Source organism: Neofelis nebulosa, chromosome 13 (assembly GCF_028018385.1).
Source record: "Neofelis nebulosa isolate mNeoNeb1 chromosome 13, mNeoNeb1.pri, whole genome shotgun sequence".
Classification (NCBI taxonomy): domain Eukaryota; kingdom Metazoa; phylum Chordata; class Mammalia; order Carnivora; family Felidae; genus Neofelis; species Neofelis nebulosa.
Window position 1 is genome coordinate 35,115,678 of NC_080794.1, and position 21,917 is coordinate 35,137,594.

The following is a 21,917-nucleotide window of genomic DNA, read 5'->3' on the forward strand; positions in this document are numbered from 1 at the left end:
TTGAATAGAAGTAGTGAGAGGGGACATTTGTCTCTTCCTGATCTTAGAGGAGAAGCTTTTACTTTTCACCATTGAGTATGATGTCAGCTGTGGGCTTATTATGTATGGTGTTTGTTATGTTGAGGTACATTCTTTCTATACCTAATTTGTTGAGTGTTTTTTTGATCAGAAAATGATGTCGAATTTTGTCAAATACTTTTTCTGCATCTGTTAAAATGATCATGTGACTTTTATCCTTCATTGTTAATGTGGTTATCACATGGATTGATTTGCAGATGTTGAACCATTCTTGCATCCCAGGGATGAATACCATTTGATCATGGTGTATGATCCTTTTAATGTACTGTTGAATTTGGTTTGCTGGTATTTTTCTGAGGATTTTTGCAGCTATGTTCATCAGAGATATTAGCCCATATTTGTCTTTTCCTATAGTCTCCTTGCTTGACATTGGTATCAGAGGAATGCTGGCCTCGTAATGACTTCAAAGTGTTTCCTCCTCTTCAATATCTTGGAAGAATTTGAGAAAGATTAGTATTAATTATTCCTTAAGTGTTTGGTAGAGTTCACCAGTGAAGCGTCTGGCCCTGGACATTTACTAGTTTACTAGTTCCTGACCCGTGATTGGTCTGTTCAGATTTTCTATTTCTTTTTTAACTTTTAATTTTATTTTTTCATTTTTTTGTCTTTTTATTAATTTTTTTAATGTTTATTTTATTTTTGAGAAAGGGAGAGAGAGCAGAGAGGGAGAGGGAGATACAGAATCCAGAGCAGGCTCCAGGCCCTGAGCTGTCAGCACAGAGCCCGATGCAAGGTTTGAACCCACTAGCTGTGAGATCATGACCTGAGCCGAAGTCAGACGCTTAACTGACTGAGCCCCCAGGCGCCCCTGTAGATATTTTTTTTATTGACTTTCTAGTCTCTACTTCATTTATTTCTGCTCAGATCTTTGTTACTACCTTCCCTCTCTACTAACTTGGGGCTTGGTTCGCTCCTCTCCTTCTGCGTCCTGGAGGTGTAAAGTTAGATTTTTTATTTGACATTGTTCTCTTTTTTTCTTAAGGTAGATGTTTATCACTATAAACTTCCTTCTCGTGACTGTTTCCGCTGCATCCCCAAAGTCTTGGTATGTCGTGTTTCCATTTTCGTTTGTCTCAAAATATTCTTTTATTTCCCTTTTTCTTTGCCTCATCAGTTATCTTTTCGATCTGGTGTCACTACCTGCTCCTCCCTTTTCCCCTTTTCTGCTCTTCAGACTGTCTGCTCAGAGCTGGAAGATCGGGGTGTTGGTTCATTTCTCAGCAGCCTGAGGGGCGAGAGGTTTATTCCATTCGTCCGTGGGGATGTGTTTCTGTGCAGCCGCCGGGCTCCCAGCCAGCCTGTGGCTTTCCAGAGGTTACGGAATAGTGCTTTCCTGGCTAGAGCCAGGTCCAGGTTGTGGTCAGCAGCATCGACTGTTTTCATAAACGGTTCCCTAAGTGAGCAGCAGTTCTGGTTTCCAGAGCACTCTCACAAAGGCGGCCCGGTCAGCCATCGTCCCAGTGCCCTGTAGCTCAGCAGCGGCCATGACACCCACCACTCCTTCTTCCACCGAAGGACCTCCACCCCCTAGACCTCACAGCTGAGGACACCGTGGGTCAAGGTCAGGGCTGAGAGTTTCTCATTATCTCATTATCCCCAAACCCTGAGGATTGGATGGTGTGTCCCTTCACGGGGCCTGTCAGGGGAGGGTCTCTGTGTGCAACCCAGGAAGGACCCTCACCGTCAGGGCTCTCAGCTCTTTGGAGGCTCATCGTGGGCCATGTTCTCATATGCCTGTGACGCAGAATTCAAGATCATTGAAAAATGAGATAGGAAATTATAAATGCGGTCAGATCTCCACCATGAAAAAACTAGGCCTGGAAAAATCTGGAAGATAATAGAAATATTACCATATTAACTTTTATATCCTCTGAGGGGTCGGGCTAGGGTGATTTTTATTTCTTCTTTGTATTTTTTCCCCAGCTCCCAAATATTCTTTTTCTTAAAATCATGGGGAAAAATACCACCTGAAAAAGACAATGTCCCTTCCAACCCGAATGTAAAATATGAGACTGGCCGATGGTGAGGATAGGGAAACAGCCTGGCTGTTGATGGCAGTAGGAAGGGGCGGTGTAAGGTGGAGAAAAAGGTGAGGAGCCATGAAGGTCTACTTCCAGGAGGATGTGAGTTCGCGATTCCATTTCTCCTCACCAAGAGGAGAAGACATATTTCTCTGAGACACACTGTTAACAAGTCTGGCCCCATGGGCTACCAGTCAAGTCTAAGTCGCTCTTGGGGACAAATGAGGACAAATTAGGCTCACGACCTCACGCTGGGTTCCCAGGAAGGTGCACGGGCCATGGCCCCAGCCAGGCAGCAATATATAAACATGCTCCTGGATATAAGGAAGAAAGTCTCCATCCCTGACCCTGGGTGGGGTTTCTGCTGTCAGGCATGACCTGGTGGTCAGACTGAAGTGGCTTCTCTGTTTGCACAGAGCCTAGTGGCACCGAGACCCGAGGGCCCGGGCATCTGAAGTACAGTGTCCTGACCCCAGCCATGGGAGGAGAGTCTGAGTGACCTCCACAATGGTTCGCGTCTCACCTTGACCTCCTAGTACTCCAGCTTGCTCCAGGACCACTCCCGAGGGTGTAGGGGAGTGGGAGGAGGGCAGCTCCTGCCCATGTGTTCCCAGTCAGGCAGAGCTGAGCGGGACACCCAGAGGGTGCCGGGCTGTAGCTGGTACACCTGTATGCCCGTCGCAGGCCTCCTTGCCTCTACCTTCCTTCTGCTACCAAGGCAGGGGTGAAGAGTGGCCTCTTTCCTGGCCTTGATCAGAGGGTGCTGTGGTCACACCCAACACCGGGCCAGGGAACGGTGGACAGCACCCAGCCTGTTTTTTTTTTTTTTTTTTTTATCACGGCCCTGGCACTAGCTGGTTCTGGACATGCCCTTGAAGTTCAGGGGCAGGGAGAAAGGAGAAGGCACGGTGGCCCGCTTGGCTGAGCACGCAAACGTATATATCTTTCCCATCTGGAGCCAAGTAGAGAAGGTTCTGCTGAGATCTGGCCAGACCCTCACAGCCGGGGTGCCCCGCTGTGGACAGAGTGTGGGAGGGACAGCTGGAGCCCCAAACACCTGCGAAGCTGAAGCATAGCCTCCTCTCCCTCGGGATTAAACCCGTGACGTCTGGCCAGGTCTGAGGAAGAGTCTAGCACATGTTCCGGAGAACCTTGTAGCTTTCTCTGCTCCTTTTTTCTTGCTTCCTGGGTTCTCTTCTGGTCTTGCTTGTTAGATTTGGGCCCGCTCTCAGGACTGGAGGCAAGAGGACAAGTCCCCACAGTCTGGGGCACTGAGGGAAACCCGGAGGTGCTGGCTCAGCCCAGGTGCAAGGGAAGGAAGTCCTAGGCCAAGCACCCCCTTCCACACTGTGGGAACCGGGCTGGTACTGGTGGCAGTGGGGCCGCAGCCTGGGGTCTCGGGAGCTGAGGAGAAGGCAGCGGAAGCTCCATCCCCAGAGGCCAGGCAGGAGGCTCCTGCCAACGTCCTGCCCCTCCTCCCTTCTCTGCCTGCTCCCAGCCTCCCAGCCCCGGGTTGCGGCTGCCACGGGTCCCACTCCCTTGATTCCTCATTCAGTTTTTTAAAGTTTATTTATTTATTTTGAAAGAGAGAGAGAGAGAGAGAAAGCACAAGCAGGGGAGGGGCAGAAAGAAGGAGAGACAGAACCCCAAGCAGGCTCCACGCTGTCAGTGCAGAGCCTGATGTGGGGCTGGAACTCACGAACCAGGAGCTCATGACCTGAGCCGAGATCATGACTTGAGCTAAGACCAAGAGTCGGTCGCTTAACCAACTGAGCGGCCCAGGCTCCCCGATTCCTCGGGCTCCCCAGTTCCATTTAAAAGCAGAAAGCACCTCTACTGGGAAAGCTGCTGTGGAGGCTTTGGATAACTTTAAGACTAGATTTAAAAGAAAGAACTAGAAAGGACAGCTCTTTGTAGCTTGCCTCTGGTGGTTTAAACACCATGCTCTGAAAATCTTGTGGCCTTTGATGTTTGCTTACTCTTTGCTTAGTTTAGCCTGGGGCCATGTGGCCCCTGAGGCCACATATTCACAGTGCCACAGGCAGCGCGAGGAACTGGGGACGGTCCATGCAGCCTGGGACATCTGTTCCTCCTGCCCATTCCACGGACCTCTGGCGGGGCCTCCCTTCCCTGCAGGGGCCCGGCTCAGCTTACCAGATGGGAGGCCTGATTTTCACAGAGGCCTTTTTCGGAGTCAGCATGTTTGGAAAGTGCCCAGAGACTGAGACGGTTTGGAGAGAAAGGTCAGAGCGGCTCACCAAAGAGGGAGGGAGAGGCTTCTCCCCTCGGCTGACCCTGTCCCGGGCCTCCTGCCCTCATCCCCTGCCCCCCAGCTCTAGCCCCGGGGGAGTCCCAACAGTATGTGACCCAGTAGAGGGGCGAGGAGGTGGCCACTGGACTGGGGTAGGTCCAGGGGGACATGGGGGACTGTGTCTGCAATGCCTCGAGAGTTGACTGAAACAGGCCCTGACCCTGGCATCACCCCTGCATCTCTGCTCACCCAGGGCCCCCCTGCAGCGTGCCGTTCAATGCCATGAGCTCATTCCCTTGCCCTACCCTGGGTGGCAGACTGGCCCCACCCTAGTGTCCTATTTCTTAGGTGCCCCCAACAGTGTCCCAGCTGGCTGGCCTGTCCCTTCATCACCCAGAGGAGCGGGCACCCAAGGTTGGAAAGGTTTCATGGCCTGGGGCCTCTGAGAAGCGTGGGCCTGAGGCCAGGTGGGTCCCTGCTCTGCACGGATTGTGTGGCCAGCCGGACCCTGCCCCGGGATCAGCGCAGGGGCTGAGGGCTGGTGAGAGCACGGTCGTTGGCGCGCCCGTGAGTGGACTTGCCCCACGTCCCCCGCAGGCCACTGTCAAGGTCGTCGGCTCCTAGGTCTGCTTCTGAGCAGCTGGCCTTCATCAGCAGAGGGTTTTCCTTCTGGCCACAGAGATAGGCTTCCCCGAGCCGGTCTCCTTTATTGTCTTGGCTATGAGCAGTGAGTGTCGGGAAGCACGCGGCTGATGTACCCTTTGTTCCTCTCTTCCTGATACTGGAGATGATGTGGGGAGATGACCCCAAACTGAACCTTGAGTTCTTATTTTGGCTTCTTAGTGTTGTCAGGCTGGGGGTTCGCCACCTTGGTTCTAGCGTCTCTCTGCCAGTGACCAGTGAGGTGACTGTGGTCAGATGGCCTCCCTGGGCTGCAGGGTGTTTGTGGGGTCCCAGGCTAGCCGCCGGCTTTTGTTCTGGAGGCTGTCTACACTCACATCTCTACAAGGCAGAGGACCGTCCTCCCCATTTTGCAGGTAAGGAACTGGAGGCTCGGGTATTAAACGCGGCGTCCGGGGCCTGGCTGGCTGCGGGGCCTGTTCTTGACTCTGAGCCTCGACAGCATCTCTCAGCTTAGTCTTTGGTCCTCGGAACTGCAAGTTACCTTAAAGACGGGCCTGCAGGTTTGGTTTACCAGTGGGTAACTCAGGCTCAGAGAGGAGAAGTGGCTGTGGTGGGGCCTGCAGCCCAGGACCAGGCCTGGGACCCAGGGCCCGGTTTTCCCAGGGGCGCCCACAGGCGCCTCCCCTGGGGATCGTCTGGCTCCAGAGCCAAGAATGCCCCCTTTGTGCCAGCACGATCTCTGGTGATATGCGGGCCTCCCCGCTCTGAAAGCCCTGATTGTTGCTCTGAGCTTGGGGTTGGGCTGCCCACACTCCTGCCCCCACCCCTGCCCGCTGTGGGGCCTTTTGTGCTCCTGGATTTCAGCACAACAGCCGAGCTGTTGATCCAGAAGGCCCAGTGTGACCGGGAGAGGGCGATGCGCCAGCACCCCTCCCGGTCCGAGCTAGGGGGTGGGCCCTTTGTTCAGGCCAGAGCCCCGCAGCCATGAACCGCTGGGGAAGTGAGGAGAGCTGATTTCCAGTCCTGGCCAGGCCCCTAGCCTGCCTGCTCTGCGCCCTGGCAGAGTCAGGCCCCTCTTTGGGCCTCAGTTTCCTTATCTATAACACAAGAGCTTGGATAGCAGCTGAGAGTGGAGAGGAGGTCTGGAGGACAAAAGGAAGACTCACTTCAGGCCTGTCTTTGGACAGTGGAAGGAGCACCAGACAGGCACCAGGGCCAGCCCAGTCCCAGCCTGGCGTGGCTGCTTCCCTGGGGAAGGGCCCCATCTCTTGGGTCCTGGCCTATGTGATCTGTATGGGAAAGCGTGTGAATCACTCCTGCTTAGACATGGCAGAGGGACTAAGGCATCAGATGGGCACGGGGGGCATGGAGAGGGTGTGGGCAGGGATGTGGTGGGGCGTTCGTGCAGGCGGGGTGGGAGCTACTTGGGCACGTGGGCACTCTGTTCCAATCCCGAGTCCTGGGAGACCTTGGGTTGGGCTCAGGGAGGGGAGGTCTGTCTCTTTCATACTGTCTCCATCTAAATAGACCATCGACTTTCTGAATGACAACATTCGAAGAGGAATCGAGAACTACTATGACGATCTGGACTTCAAAAACATCATGGACTTTGTTCAGAAGGAGGTGAGCCAGGCGCCGTGGGTCAGAAACACAGCTGCCATGCCCTTTGCCCCCCGACTCGGGACCCTGCTCAAGAGGGTGAGGGTGACTGAGCAGCGGCTTGTCCGCTCCCAAAGCAAGTAGCTGGCCACGTTGGGAGGCAACGGTGTGCCATAGACAGCCACCAAGTGTAGGGCCTGACCTTCTCAACCAGTCCTCTGCCCACGTGCCTGGCCCAGAATGTCCTTACTCTTCTCATCTCTCCTTAGTTACCACCCTCCCCTCCCCCCAAAAAGAATAAGGTCAGGTAAAACTACAAACCACCTTGCAGGGTCCCAGGGTACCCTTCTCTAATGGGCAAAGACCATCCTTACTTGAGGTGGGAGTGACCTCCAAGCCACCCAGTTCAGAGTCCGTTCAGTGACGGGGAGCTCACTCCCTGTCAAGTCAGGGACAGCCCTGATGTGGAAAGAGCTCTTCCCTGATCCCACATCTTCCTGCATTGGGGAACAGAACACGACATCCCCTTTTCCCCCATAGTACTTCTGTGAACGTGACGATTATCATTTTGGGACACTGTCCTTCTCCCCACAACGTCTACCCAAGTCTGTTGATGCAATGATAAGCCCTCAGTGGCTTCTACACCTCGGTCTCATTTAGTCCTGAGCCTCAGGTTCCTCATCTGCATCGGGGAGAGGGGGGCAATACGGACGGCCCCTTGCTCTTGATGTCCTGATGTCATTGGGCCTTGACGTTGCACTTCTGGGGACATGGCCTTGGGACCTGGTTCCCACGCTAGCCGTCAGTGAGAACCAAATCTCACCGCACCCAGGGCCACCCGCAGTGGCCACTCCCTTGGCTCAGGCCTTCACTGTGGTCACAACAGGTGCAGCCTCCGGGAGGCCCCTCTCTGCCAGGGGTGTGTTGGCCAGCTCTGACCGTCGGGTGAAGCATGATGTTTTTATTGGAACCAGCCTTCAACTGGCCTGGGGATTTCATTTCTCCCCGGGTGGGGCGGGGTGGGGGTGACTCATGCTCAGTGCCAGGCCCCGTGCCGAGTGCTTCGTGTATGGCCTGGCTCTGTCACCCTCGGCTCAGCTGTGCAGAGCTGGCATTGCTCTTCCTGCTTTGCGGATGAGGATCCGAGGCCCAGAGAGGCTGATCAGCTTGCCCAAAGTCACACAGCTAGGAGGGGTAGCCTGAGGATTCGAACTCTGGTCTCTTGGACTGCAAAGCAAATGCCCTTTAACTGCACCCTGGGGAGGCACTTCCAGGTCTTAAAAACTGCCAGAAGGGCTCCCTGGGGGGCTGCAGAAGGGTGTCTGCTTTGTGTCTCTCTGGCATCATCACTCCCCTAGTCAACCCTGCAGCGACTCCCCATCACTCAGAATATGATCTCAGCTCCCTACTCTTTCTGGCTCAGTAGGCTCTGCGTGGTGCGGCCCAGGCCGGCCTCTCCCCTTCATCCCTCCCCTCTCACTCCCCCTGCTCCTGACAGGCCTCTGTGCCCGCTGCCCACATACCACTGGCTCATTCTGTGGGGCCTATGCACTGGTGACTGGCTCTTCCCTGCTGTTCGTGTTTCAGATTAAATGTCATGTCTTCAGAGCGGCCTCCCTGACCTCCCAACGGACGGCCGCTCCTCCCCCGTTCCCCCTCCTCCACTCGCTCCTCCTCCTCCTCCTCCTCCTCCAGGGAGCCACTGCCTCCCTGAATCTGTGCCAGTGCAGGGGCTGGTGCCCGTAGAAGCTAAGCCAGGGGGAAAGGAGGCCCGCCCTGTCCCCACCCTCGGTCCCGAGCCCACATGGCAGGCTGTGTGTGTGTCGCTTTGCTGAGGGACACCCCCAGGCCGAGCTGGGGTGGCTGTGGCATAACGCCACTGGGCTGTGGGGGCGTCCATGGAGCCCTAGTCTCTGGGACCTTCAGGGTTGAGCAGCTGCACTGGGGACGTGAAGGTGGGGGTCGAAGAGAACTTTCCCTCCAGTGTTTAGTACCCTCCCCATACCCACCCTGGGAGGCTGCCCAGCCTTGGCCTGCGTGCCCCTCCGGCGATGGGGTGCTCACTGCCTCCCAGGAGAGCACAGGACAACCTGCCGACCGCGGCCCTGGGTGCTCCCCCTACCAGGAGACCCATCATAAGCCACAGGGTCTCCCGGCAGGGCCCCTTCCTGGTCCGTGCCTGGGGCCTCGGCGGTGACATGGCACCCCTCTGCTCGCCTCTCTCTCAGTTTAAGTGCTGCGGCGGGGAAGACTACCGGGATTGGAGCAAAAACCAGTACCACGCCTGCGACGCCCCCGGACCCCTGGCCTGCGGGGTGCCTTACACCTGCTGCGTCAGAAACACGGTACCCACTGCTCCTGGCCTCCCGGGCTGGCCAGGCGCCTCTCGTCTTTCAGGAAGGGGGTGGGGGTGGGGCAGGAGGTGGTGGTCATTGCCACGGCTTCCCGAGTCCCCAGGGCCACTGACAGGGGTGCATCTGGGGGTGGGGGCGTGGAAGGCTGGTCTTTAAGAGCAGTGGTCGCGAACAGCTAGTGAACACTTCTCACGTGCAGGCCCGTCCTAGGCTCTCTTGGATTATTCAGCCCTTTCCCCAACACCTTGGGGTGGGTCCTGTTATTTTACCCACTGTGCAGATGAAGAAATTGAGGCACCCAAACATCAGGGGCCTGCCTTCATGGGAGGCTGTCCTGTGTAGTCGCCACTTATAAACGAAGGGCTTCTCCAATCCTGTGTTTGACTAACGTGTCCCCCAACTGCTCGGTTTCTGGATTGGAATGAGGTGGAGAGCTTTGCAATTACTCATGCCTGAACAGTCATGGAAAATGTCTTTTCGAACATCTCTACCATTCTGTGCCCACTGCTTGGATTCTGTAAACCAAGCAGCTGCCGGTGGGCGTTGGGGGGGGTGGGGGTGGGGCCTCACCCTTGAGTCAGGGAGTCAGTGCCAAGTGCATCGGCCCTAAAAAGAGCCTGGACCAGGAGAGAAGGTTTGTTTGGAAATTTTAGCTGCCGTTTTAGGGTAGCTTTCTGGGAAGGGGGAGCACTGGAGAAGAGCCCAGCATTTTCAGAGAAGCCTGTGTTTGTGTGTGTGTGGGGGGGGGGGGGGGCGGTGATCCTGAACTTCATCACATAGGGCAGTGGCACCTGAATGTCCACGTCAAGCTCTGGAAGTCCTACGTGTGTTCATTCATTCAGCATATATTTGTTGAGGACCCGCTATGTGCCAGATGTGATTCGAGGTCCTGGGGGTCTGTAGACACATGGAGAACTCTGCCTGCATGGTACTGACGTTCTAGACCAACAAAGTATGGGCCAGATTGTACCCTCAAAGGTGGTAAATGCTAAGGAGAAAAATAAAGCAGGGGCGTGAAAGATTGTGATTTTAGATACTGAGAAGGTAGTTCTCATAACACCCTGAAGGAAGTGAAGGAGTAAGCCATGCATATCTGCAGGATGCACTTCCTGGCAGAGAAGTGCACATGCAAAGGCCCTGGGGTGGGAATTGCCCGGTGCATTTGAGAAACAGCACAGAAACCACTGTGGCTGGAGCAGAGTGAGCGTGGGGGAGAACAGTAGCAGATCAAGTTGGGGAGGTCATGGGTGCCCTAAAGACCATGGTCAAGACTTTGGTTTTCCCTGGAAGGACAAGGGGTCAAATGGAGGGCTTGAGTGGCTAAGTGGCAGATCTGACTTCAGGTTTACTAGGATCATGCTGACTGCTGGGAGGGCAGAGGTGAACATGGGGAGTCTGATTAGGGGCGGTCTGTGTGTCACAGGTCAGGCTGTCCAGGAAGCAGGCTCTACATTGCTGGTTAGCGAGAGCAAGGTCTGCAGGACGAGTCAGCAAGCTGGGTATCCAGGAGAGCCAATGGTTTAGCTCCAGTCTGAGTCCAACAGCCTGAGAAGCAGGAGAGCTGACGGGGTAGTTCCTGTCTGAGGGCTGGAGGCTCAAGAGCCAGGAAGAGCCAGTGTCTTAGTTCAGGTGGGCAGTTCGTCGGGCAGGAAGAATTCTTGGTTACTTGGGGGAGGGCAGCCTTTTTGTTCTGTGCAGGCCTTCCACTGATCGGATGAGGCCCACCCACATTAGGGAGAGCAATCTGTCTTACTCCATGTACTGATTTAAATATTAATCTCACTGAAAAACACCCTCAGGGAAACACCCAGAATAATGTATGACTAAATACCTGGGCACCCCACCCCGGGCCCGGTCAAGTTGACACATAAAATTAACGACACGTAATAATCATCACAAGGGCTGACAGCTAAGGCTCCTGCCGATTGCGCTCCCAGTGTTTCAGGGGTTCCGGGAAGCACCCACCCCACCAGGTGGGAGAAGACAGAGGCTCAGAGCCAGGCGATGGTAGCAGAGGTGATGAAACCTGGTCAGCTTCTGGCTTTGCTTTGCACATAATTGCACAAGATTTGCCGACAGTTCAGATATGGGAGGTGGGGGAAAGGGAGAAATAAGGAGGACTCCCGGATTTTGGCTTGAGCCACACGAAAGACAGGGCTACTGTTGCCTGAGAGGGGAGGACAGCAGTGAGGCAGGTTTGGGGGATCAGGGGTTCAGTGTGACAGGCGGAGCTTGGGAGCCGGGGGACATTCCAGCAGGGATGTCCAAGAGGCAGGTGGATATAGGCATCTGGAGTGTGGGGAAAAGTCCAGGCTGGGCATATCAACACGGACCCTGCAGAGAAGTGAAGTGTCAAGTCCGCATCTGGACGGGAACAGTGAGGTGGGGAGGTGACACTCACCCAGCTGGGCTATCTCTGGTCCTGTATTACAGAACCACTGGTGGGCTCACCTTGTGTCTCCCACGTGATTTTCCTCTCGCGATAGAAAAGAGGGTGTTTGCTTCCTTCCTAGAATCTGCGTGTGAACTCGTGTATGGATCTTTTAATTTTACCCTATTTCATTTAGCCACGGGTCTGAATGGACACACAGGAAATACATAGAAAAAAACTCAAACTGAAAATAATCAGAAACCAGAGCCTCATGCTTGGTGGTTGAGAGCTTCCTGGCAGCCAAAGGAAAAGGGGAGACGTGAACATAATATACATTGTTAGGTTCAACGGAGGAAAGCAAGCTGCTTCTTCAGGGAAAGTCACTTTCCCCCCTCCTAGCTCTCAGCATTAAAAGAAATGTCTTATACCAGGCTTCCTACAGGAGACTGGAAACAGCAACAGGGATCACTCAGGTAAAATTTGGTTATGCTGTGATGTCCCCAAGGCTTGGGTTGGCGTAGAGGGCACTCTGCCTCTACGTTAAATGGCCTCAGACTGCCGTGCCTGTTGAGCTCTTGGGCCCATGTTTATACATATCCACCCTCTCGGTTTTGGCTATCCTTCGGGAGCCTGTCCCCCAAGACCTCTCTCCCCCATCTCCCTGGCCTCTCAGACCCCAGGTACCCCAGCTCATCAGCCCTGTGCCAGAGTGAGAGGCAGCACTTGGGAAGAACCCTTGTGAACTTTGCTGCGTTCATTTCTGGGCTGCTCAGAAGCCCCCTTCGTGACCTCCTCTCTGTGGCCCTGTGCCAGATGGAAAAGGCCACCAAGTACTGGTCTCGGGGCCTGCGAACCTTCAGCAGAGGCTCTGGAGAATACTGGTTCTGTGCTCAAACCTAGACAGGTTTACCTTTGGAAAGAGCCATGGAAGCCTGTTACTCCCCAACCCTCGGAGGGGGCTCTCCTGGCAGGGGAGGCGTGTCCAGAGGAGGGGTCAGGGCTGTGGGTGCAAAAGAGGCCTTGCCAGGTGCATGTCTGCTCCCTGAGGGCAGGGGCGATGCCTCCAGGGCTGGGAGCACCGTGCAAAGTGGTTAATCTTGTTGCCTTCCATATACCATGCAGATGACCTACTTATTATGTTCATTGTGGGTCCCCCTTTCTAGAATATAAGTTCCATGAAGGCAAGGACTTTCCTTTGTTCTTCTACATTCCCAACACCTAGACCAGTGATTGGTACATAATAGGTGCTCAGTTAATATTTGTTCAGTGAATGAATGAACAAGTAAGGTGTTTTCTACCATTTTCTATCATTCCCGTCATTCTATCATTCACCTGCTTCCCAGGCCTGACCCTCTCCATGGGGGTCGTGTTCACCCCCTGGAGGAGCCACAAATGCTGACTTGTGTTAAGTGGATGTTGGCCAGTTTGGGATCAGAGGGCACCTGGGGTACAGTCTAGACTGAGGGAGGTTATTTTGCCCATGAACCAGGTCCTGACATCTGAGATGAGGCCTGCGGTCCAACCTGCTCTTTTGGAAGGGGAGTTGACAGCCTTCCTTGCCTTCCAGGGGCTGGGATCGTGTCCAAAGTCACTCCAGCCAGCATCCCTTTGTTCTTCCACGTGGCTGGCCCTGAGATAAGCCGTTGACGGGTGTACCTCACTTTATGGTCAAAACAGCCCCGTGAGGTGGGTTTACTGATCACCATTGCTTCATCGAAGACACCGAGGAATCTCATTCATTCATTCATTCATTCAACAAATACTGATTGAGTGCCATCTAAGACGGGTCACAGAGCTCATAAGTAGCAGAGCAAGACCCGGACCAGGTCGCATGATGCCAGAGGCTGCCCAGGCCACTCTCCTGCTCTCACTGCTGCCACCTGCAGTGCCCTGAGTGACAGCAGCTCTCAGTTGGATGTCACACAGGATGGCCCCGGTGGGGCCGGGGCATCTAGCTTACTGCCACTTTGTAGAATGAGAAGGAGGCCGCATGGGGCATAGACAGTAATGGAATATGCCCCTGCCAGTCCTGACGCTGAGAAGGGGCTTGAGGGGGTCCAGGGACGACCCCAGCTTTCCCTGTCCTGAGAGCAACTCTTTACCCGGAAGAACACCCGGGTGGTGGCTTGGCTGGTGGGTTGGCAGTCTGCAGGGGCAGGGAAGTGTGTGTTCAGCGGCCTCAGCCTTGTCCTCAGGTAAACCACAGCTGGCCAGGGTCCTGGCTGCCATCTGAGGTTTTGCCTCGTAAGAGTCCGCGGAGCAAAAACAGCCCAGCCCTCATCTCTGAGACCGAGTATGGCCATGTCGCAAAGCCGTGGCCCTGGGGCGGCAAGGGAGCCTGGGACGGCACGCTCTTCTCCGGGTTCCCGGGCTGCCCCTGGTGGAGGAGTCGTCCTCTTCCCCAAATGCCACAGAACTAACCTTCCTGTCCCTCCTCCTGGGCATCTCTTGGCGGGCGCGGGCGGGGCGTGGGGAGGCTAGGATGCAGACTCTAGCCAGATGGCCTGGGAGGGAATCTCAGTTCCATTCCTACAGACTCTGTGCCTCCGTCCTTTCACCAGTAAAAGGGGAGAATGATAGCGTCTTGTACAGTAAGCATTATGTGTCAGCTAATACACATTTCTGTTTCAGACAGAAGTTGTCAACACCATGTGTGGCTACAGAACTATTGACAAGGAGGTAATGTCTTTGGAGTCTCTTTCCTTGAGAAAGGTTGCTCTTCCTGTCCCCTCCGAGGGGTGACTGGAAGGGTTCCTGGGGGTGGGGCTCCTGGCTGTGAATAGGAGTCAGGTGCTGCCAGGATTTTCCGCCTGTGGCCAGATACAGAAGGACTCAGGGAGCCAAGAACCCCCCAGGCTGGGAGGGGCTGCCTGCCTGTGTTTACTGAGCACCTACTGTGGATTTTCGGTGTGAGGTCAGCGTGACTTTGCCAGTGCCCCCCGCACACCCGTGTGCCCAGCCGTGCTCAGCACCGGTCTGCCTTGCAACTCCGGGGACTAAGAGAGACACTGGGGTGGTGTTGGGAGGGAGCTAAAAATCATGATGGCTTGAGGTGCCTGTGAGGAGTGAGTTCCCTGGGCCAGCAGTGACAGCAGCCTTGGGAACTTGCCAGAAACACACATTCCTGGGGCAGAGCCCAGCAGGTGCTTCTGACACACATTTCAGCTGGAGAGCCATAGACTAGCAGAGGTTCTCAAGCCATCAGACCCGATGCCCAGGTATTATAAAATCATGTAGGAATGCCCTTGTTATTATCTTGAAATGAAATCCACAGATAATATAATCTACCGACACACCCAATTTCAGAACGAGGGATGGATCCGAGATAAAAGGAGAAATAGAACAACTTACAATCCTATAGCATACTTCACATGGAAATGCTCAGGCATTAGATACAACAGAAGACACAAAAAAAAGCAGTCACGGGTTTGTACCACAGGGGCAGCTGACACCCCCGGCAGGGCAAGTGGGAACGTGTATACCACAGGCATTATTTTTCCAATATGGCGAACAATTCTTGATAAATTCCAGACAAAATACCGTATGATCATTCTGTAATTTACATAGTAGTATTTATGCAAAGTTATATATAGCATACGTGTGTGTGTGTGTGTGTGTGTGTGTGTATACTATGTATTTGTGCACAGTAAAACCACACAGAAAACACTGTGGTTTTTATAAGTACCTGAAGTTGGGCTTTTGGCTCAGATAATTATGGATGGGTTTCCAGCCGTCTAGATGCCCCTGGGGGACTTCTGAGGGGCAGGTAGACAGGGCCGTTGTTTGTGGGATAGGATCGCCCTTAGCTCCGTAGTCCCTCAGCCCCCAACCCCAGCTGCTGTGACACCCAGAAGTGCCACCAGAATGTCCTCGGTGCTCTCTAAGGATCACTGCTGCCCACTGAGACCCGCCGGTTAGAGCCACCTGCTCGTAGTGCATGTGAGAAACTGAGGCTCACCGAGGTGGAGGGACTTGCCTGGACGTCGAGTGAGCAGCAGAGTGGGGGCTGGGGCTCTGCCGGGTCAGGTGTCAGCCAGGCTCCTCCCTGTGCAGCGCCTCAGCGTGCAGGATGTCATCTACGTGCGAGGCTGCACCAACGCCGTGATCATCTGGTTCATGGACAACTACACCATCATGGCGGGCCTCCTGCTGGGCATCCTGCTCCCCCAGGTGGGCTGGTCCCCCCTCCACCCAGGGAGGGGAGCTGGAAGTAGGGTGGTGGGCAAGGTGTCGGTTCAGAGAAAGCATGGCTTGGTGGTGACAGAGAGCAGAAAAGGTACAACGGGGTGGGGTGAAGAATGCTCTTGTACCATCAGTCTGGGCTCACCTGGAGGGCAGAAAGGGCTGGAAGGGAGGGCGAATGGCAGTAGCTCTGCTTATAAAGCTCTTCCAAGTGCTTCGCCGACACTGCCTTCTTCAATTCTGTGAGGTAGATGCTGTTATCATGCCCACTTTACAGAGGAGGAAACTGAGGCTTGGCAAGGTTGAGTGACTTGCCTCAGGTCCCCTAGATAGTGAGTGGCATGGCTGGGGTGGAGACAGGGGTCCCAGAGCAGAGGGGCCTCTGCTGATGGGGCTCACGGAGGGTCTCTGGGATTTCCTGGGAGGGGGAGAGGAGGGCCCGGGTTGGGGGCTGCCAGAGAGGGCCATACAGATCCCCCGCATGCTCTCACCCACCCTGCCCTTTCTCTTCAGTTCCTGGGGGTGCTGCTGACAGTCCTGTACATCACCCGGGTAGAGGACATCATCATGGAGCACTCTGTCACCGACGGGCTCTTGGGACCTGGTGCCAAGGCCAGCGTGGAGGCGGCAGGCACAGGATGCTGCATGTGCTACCCCAACTAGCACCCCAGCCTGGGGCAGCAGCTCCCGCAGGACCGTGCCGCGACAGCACCACTCAGGCCACGCCGCAGTGGCCGGACACGACCGTGGGTCCTCTCCGCAGACTTGGCACTGTCCAAAGCCCCGGCTGTGTTTTGCTCTGGTGGCCTGCTCGGACCTCCCACGGCCACTGCCTCTCTGGGGAGCGGAGCCCCTCCCCAGGCCCGGGATCCCGTGCCTGCCCGCACTCTTAGGCGCGGACAAGAGCGTCCCTTCTCCAGGCCTGGGCCACCGGGCAAGGGGGTGCCCAGCGCCCAGCTCAGGGCCCATGGCATTTCTGGCAGTGCCTTGGCTTGTGGTGTTTATGCCCATTTGAAGGCGATTTCGTAGCAATTTGTACGCGAGGAGGGAGGAGAGCATGGGTGCCTGGTGGTGGAGAGGGCGTGTGGCCCCCAGGCGCCCCCAGTCCCACGGCCACACCCCGGAGGCCAGGCTGGGCCCATTTCTCAGCCTCCCAGGAACCTTGAGCCCTCCCTAAGGCTGCTGCTTTGCTGACCCTCTTTTTTACGTGATTTTTGTAACATTTTGTACACAGTTAACAGGAGTTTCTGACTAATCAAAGCTGGGTGTGTCCCCACACACCCCACTTTTGCCCCTCCAATCCAGTTTATTAATCAAACAATAAAAATTTGATTTTTTTTTTTTTTTTTTTTTTTGGTGTTTCATTTGTGCTGTTTGGATCAGGAGGGGGTCGGGAAGTCCTCAACTCGGGCTTAGAAGCCCCTCCCTGGTGCAAGGATTGACGCGGGGAAAGGGGGTGGGGTGGGGCGCGCGGGGAAGGGCAGGGCACTATGGGGCCAAGATCTGGGACAGTTGGGGACACTGCAGCTGGTGCATCAGCAGCTGGCTGGAGGCCACCTGCTCCGGGTTTGGGACAGCCTCTCCCATTCTCTGGTGTTGCTTCTTAGGGAAATGGCTTTTCCCAGCTGTGTTTGTGGGCTGGCCCGGGAGCCTCCCGGACCTGCCCTTCCTGCTAGCGATTCATTCACATGCGGGAAATCTCGGAGGAGGCAGAGATGACAACCCCTGTTTTACACACTGGGAAACTGAGGCAAAGGCACCCATGGCAAGAGGCTCCTCCTCCGGAAAGCGGGGACAGATGGGAACTAGGAAAGCCAGGGGTCTGGGGAGGTGCTGTGCCCTCAAATCCACCCGCAGCTTTCGAACCCGAGCCGCTTTCCCTCCAACAGTAATCAGCGAGTCGTTCCCGCCGCCACCCCCCCACCCCTCGTCGGGAGGAACAACGCTCGATGCCCAGCAAAGCTTGGTGCCGATCGCCCCCTGCTGGAGATGGCCGGACCTGCACGGATCAGCCCGCCCAGGCCTCCCTGCCCCAAGACGTGGGTTCCAGGTTTCCTGTGCCGTTCTTAGTAGCTAGAGCGGTAGATATAAACAGCAAGAGCCCCAGACCTGAAGAACTCGGTCTAAGTGTGTTAGGGAACTTCCCGCCACACCCAGAAGTGAAGCGGTCGGATGTTTGGTCGGCCATGTACACGGGCCTGAGTTCCGATGGGTGTAGAAAAGGGCAGGAGAGGGGTGTATAAAAGGATAGAATGACGCAACAATAGCAAACGCGTCAGCAAGCGTGCCCTGTGTCGGGAGCCCGTCTAGACCTTGGGCAGCTACTAGCTCCTTTAAGTCTTGCAACTGTGTTGTCTCCATTTTATTGATGGAGAGACTGGGGCATGTCAAGTAACTTGCCCAAAGCACAGGGCTGGTAAGTGACCAAGCCGTGATGTGAGGCCAGGGACAATCTCCCCCGCGGTGTGGACGCATGCATGGTCCTGGGTGTGCAAAGCACGGATGGCCGATACTGCAGCTGTCCCCAAGGGGTGGTCACAGCAGCTATTGCTGGAACCTCCACCCAGTCCCCATCTTGACCTACGTGTGCAAGGCCAGGTCACCCCCTGTATCTGGCTGGTGGCCTCCTGGCTCTGGCTATTCTCTGAGGATTCTCTCTGTGCTGAGTGGGAGGCAGCTGTCTTTGGGGCAACAAGATAGCAGAGGCATTGAGCGAGTTTGGGACTCCCCTGAGTGTGTCTATCCAACGTCATAGTACCCTGTAACCTGAAAAACCTCTGGTCACCTTGTCTTCCTTCTCTCTGCCACCACGCGCAGGCGCAAAGACGCCCCTCTACGTGACACTGCTGCTTACGGGGACCAGGGGGTGGGGTGGGTGGCCACAGAGGGCTGAGCTCCAGCTGACACTTCACTCTTCTTTTCCTTCCAAACCGCAGCCACTCACCTCTCTAGAAAGCAAAACGGGACACAAGGAGGGGACTTTTTCAGTCCTGAGGTTGGGATGCTTCTGCTCGTGCCCTCTTTTGGTGCTCAAAGCGACAACATCCTCTCGACCCCTCATCTCACAAGAATGGAAGCATGACCTTCAAGACTAATCCTGTTGCCTCACCATGGCTCATACAGAAAATGACCATGTTATTGCAGCCCGCAATAGCTGCAGAGATGGGAGAGGTGTGTAGGCTTTAATGTTGGGCTTTTTTGTTGTTGTTCTATAATTCCAAGAGAAACAAAACAATCATGTGTCCCAGAAGACTGACTTGGAATACAAATTCCAAATACGATATTCGCCAGACTTATTTTTTAACAGTTTATTGAGGTGTACTTGAGGTAAAATAAACCACATGTTTTTTAAGTTTATTTGTTTATTTTGAGAGGGAGAGGAAGGGGCAGAGAGAGAGAGGGGGAGAGAGAGTCCCAAGCAGGCTCCGTGCTGTCAGGGCAGAGCCCGACATGGGGCTCGGTTTCATGAGCTGTGAGGTCAGGACCTGGGTGGAAATCAAGAGTCAGACGCTTAACAGACTGAGCCACCCGGGGTGGGGGTGGGGGGCTCACACCTATTTAAAGCGACAAATATCACTAAGGAAGCCATCACCACAATCAGGATAATGAACATTTCCATCATGCTAAGAAGAAATTTCCTCTTGCCCCTTGGGAATCCCTCCTTAATGTTTTTTTTAAATGTATTTTTGAGAGAGAGAGAGAGAGAGACAGAGACAGAGACAGAGACAGAGTGTGAACAGGGGAGGGGCAGAGAGAGAGACAGAGACATAGAATCTGAAGCAGACTCCAGGCTCTGAGCCATCAGCACAGAGCCCAACGCGGGCTCAGACCCATGAACCGCGAGATCATGACCTGAGCTGAAGTCAGCCGCTTAACCCACTGAGCCACCCAGGCGCCCTGCCTTGGGAATCCCTTCTTTACCGGCCTCCCCACCACACCCCTGCTCCATCTCCAGGCAACCGTGAATCTGCTGTCCATTTCTATACATGACTTTGTATTTTCTAACATTTTATATCTGTGGGTTTATACAGCATGTACTCTTCTTTTTGTTGGGCTGCTTTCATTCAACATGATTAATTTGAGGTTTGCTCATTTTATAGCATGTATCAGTAGCACGTTCCTTTTTACTGCTCAGCGATATTCCTCTGAATGGATATACCATAGCTTACTTATCCATTCACCTACTGATGGGCGCTCGTCTTACTTCCAGGTTTCTGTTGTTGTTATTACAAACAAAGCCGCTATGAACATTCATGTACATGCCTTCATATGGACACACACTTGCATTTCTCCTGGGCAAATACTCGGGGGTGGAAAGCTGTAAGTGTATGTTCAGCTTTATAAGAAACTGCCAGTGTATTTTCCCAAGTGGTTGCATGATTCTACACCTCCACCAGCCATGTAGGGTCCCCCACGTTCTTCCATGTCCTTGCCAGGATTTGGTGTGGGTGTGTGGTGATACCTCATCGTGGTTTTACTTTGCACTTCCTCAATAATTAACCACGTTGGATACCTTTTCACGGCTGTGTTCACCACGCACTAATTTCTGTGAAGTATCTGTTCAAATCTTTCTCAAAAAATTGTCTTGCTCATTTTCTTACTGAGGCTTGAGAATTCTTCCCATAGTCTAGATATAAGTCCTTTATCACATATCGGATTTCCAAGTCTTTTCTCCCCATCTATGGCTTGTCTTTCCATTCTCTCGCCAGTGTTTTTCAGAAAGCAGAAGATTTTAACTCGAAATCTGGTTTATCACTTTTTTTTCTTTTGTGCATTGTGTTTTTGGTATCCCATTTAAGAAACCCTTGGGCTGCAAGGTTTTCTCTTTTATTTTCTTTTTGAAGCTTTATAATGATGTAAGGCTTTTCCATTTAGGGCAATGGCCCATTTTGAGTTAATTTTTTTTGTATGGTGTGAGGTAGGGATCGAAATTCGGTTATTTTGTAAATGAATATCCAGTTGCACTTGCATCATTTGTTGAGAGACAGCTCTTTCTCCACCAACTTGCCTTTGCACCTTTGCTGAAAATCAGTTCACATACGTGTGAGTTTATTCTGGATTTTCTATTCTGTTTCATTCAATGTTGAACAGAAAGTGTGAGAATAGATGCCTTTGGCTTACTTCTTCATTTAAAAAAAATTTTAACATTTATTTATTATTGAGAGAAAGAGAGAGACAGAGCATGAGCAGGGGAGGGGCAGACAGAGAGAGGGAGACACAGATTCCAAAGTAGGCTCCAGACTCTGGGCTGTCAGCACAGAGCCTGATGTGGGGCTCGAACTCACAAACCGCAAGATCATGACCTGAGCTGAAGTTGGATGCCTAACTGACTGAGCCACCCAGGCACCTTGTCCTTAGCTTACTTCTGATCTCGTGTGGAAAGCATTCAGTCTTTCATCCTTAAATATAATGTTAGATGTGCGTTTTTCATTGATGTCCTTTATCAGTTTGAGGAAGTTCTGTTGTGTTTCTACTTAACTGAGAATTTTTATCAAGAATGGATGTTGGGTTTTGTTAAATGCTTTCTCGACATCTTTTAAAATTTCTAAACATGGCTAATTACATTGATTGATTTTCAAGTGTTAAGTCAACCTCACGTTCCTCAAATAAGCTCCACTCATTTTGTTTTTATTTTTGAGAGAGAGCGCGCATGCGTGTAGCAGGGGAGAGGAGCAGAGGGACGGGGGGAGAGAGAGGGAGAATCTCAAGCCTGACATGGTGCCTGACATGGGGCTCCACCTCACAGCCCTGGGACCATGACCTGAGCTGAAATCAAGAGTCGTACACTCAACTGACAGAGCCATCCCAGTGCCCCTCACTTTTTTTTTTTTAACAATAATTTGTTGGGTTTGATTTGCTAGAATTTTGTTTAGAATGTTTGCACTAATGTTCAGGAGGGATTTGGGGCTGTAGTTTTCTTGTAATGTCTTGGCTTCATAGAATTCATTGGGAAGTATTCCTTCCTTTTCAATTTTCTGGGAGAGTTTGTGTGGAGTTGTAATTTCTTCCCTAAAAGTTTGATAGGATTCACCAGTGGAGCTACTTGGACTTGGAGGTTTCTTTGTAGGAAGATTTTGCACAATAATTCCAATTTCTTTACTGAATATTAGGCTAATCAGGCTCTTTCTTCTTGAGAACTTGGCAGCTTAATCCTGCAAGGCATTTGCCCATTTCATGTAAGATGTCAAATTTATGGGCACAAAATTGCTCAGAAAGTTCTCTTATAATCCTTTAATATCTGCAGAATGTGTACTGATCACATTTTTCTTATTCCTGATATTGATAATTTGACTTTTCTCTATTTTTGCTACTGAGTCTGGCCAGGGGGTTAGCAATTGTATTGATCCCTTCAAAGAACCAGCTGGGTCATTCTCAGGAGGATACAAACAAGCTTTGCTATTCCTATCTGGAAACAAGCGCTCCTCTCTTGATCCTAC

General features: G+C 53.2%; 1 protein-coding gene and 1 long non-coding RNA gene across 2 annotated transcripts in view; both read left to right on the forward strand.

The window, feature by feature from the left end:
• The window catches only part of TSPAN15 (tetraspanin 15), a 49,601-nt gene extending 32,778 nt beyond the window's left edge, over positions 1-16,823 (forward strand). The window contains exons 4-8 of the mRNA XM_058696553.1: positions 6,502-6,597; positions 8,802-8,918; positions 13,930-13,977; positions 15,352-15,468; positions 15,994-16,823. Coding sequence (XP_058552536.1) covers positions 6,502-6,597; positions 8,802-8,918; positions 13,930-13,977; positions 15,352-15,468; positions 15,994-16,143 — 528 coding nt within the window. The 3' untranslated portion in view covers positions 16,144-16,823. The remainder of the gene's footprint in view (positions 1-6,501; positions 6,598-8,801; positions 8,919-13,929; positions 13,978-15,351; positions 15,469-15,993) is intronic.
• Positions 16,824-17,415: 592 nt separating this feature from the next.
• LOC131492378 (uncharacterized) lies at positions 17,416-18,832 on the forward strand. The gene is made up of 2 exons (XR_009252039.1): positions 17,416-17,896; positions 18,417-18,832. It is a non-coding gene; the product is annotated as an uncharacterized LOC131492378 (long non-coding RNA).
• Positions 18,833-21,917: the final 3,085 nt, after the last annotated feature.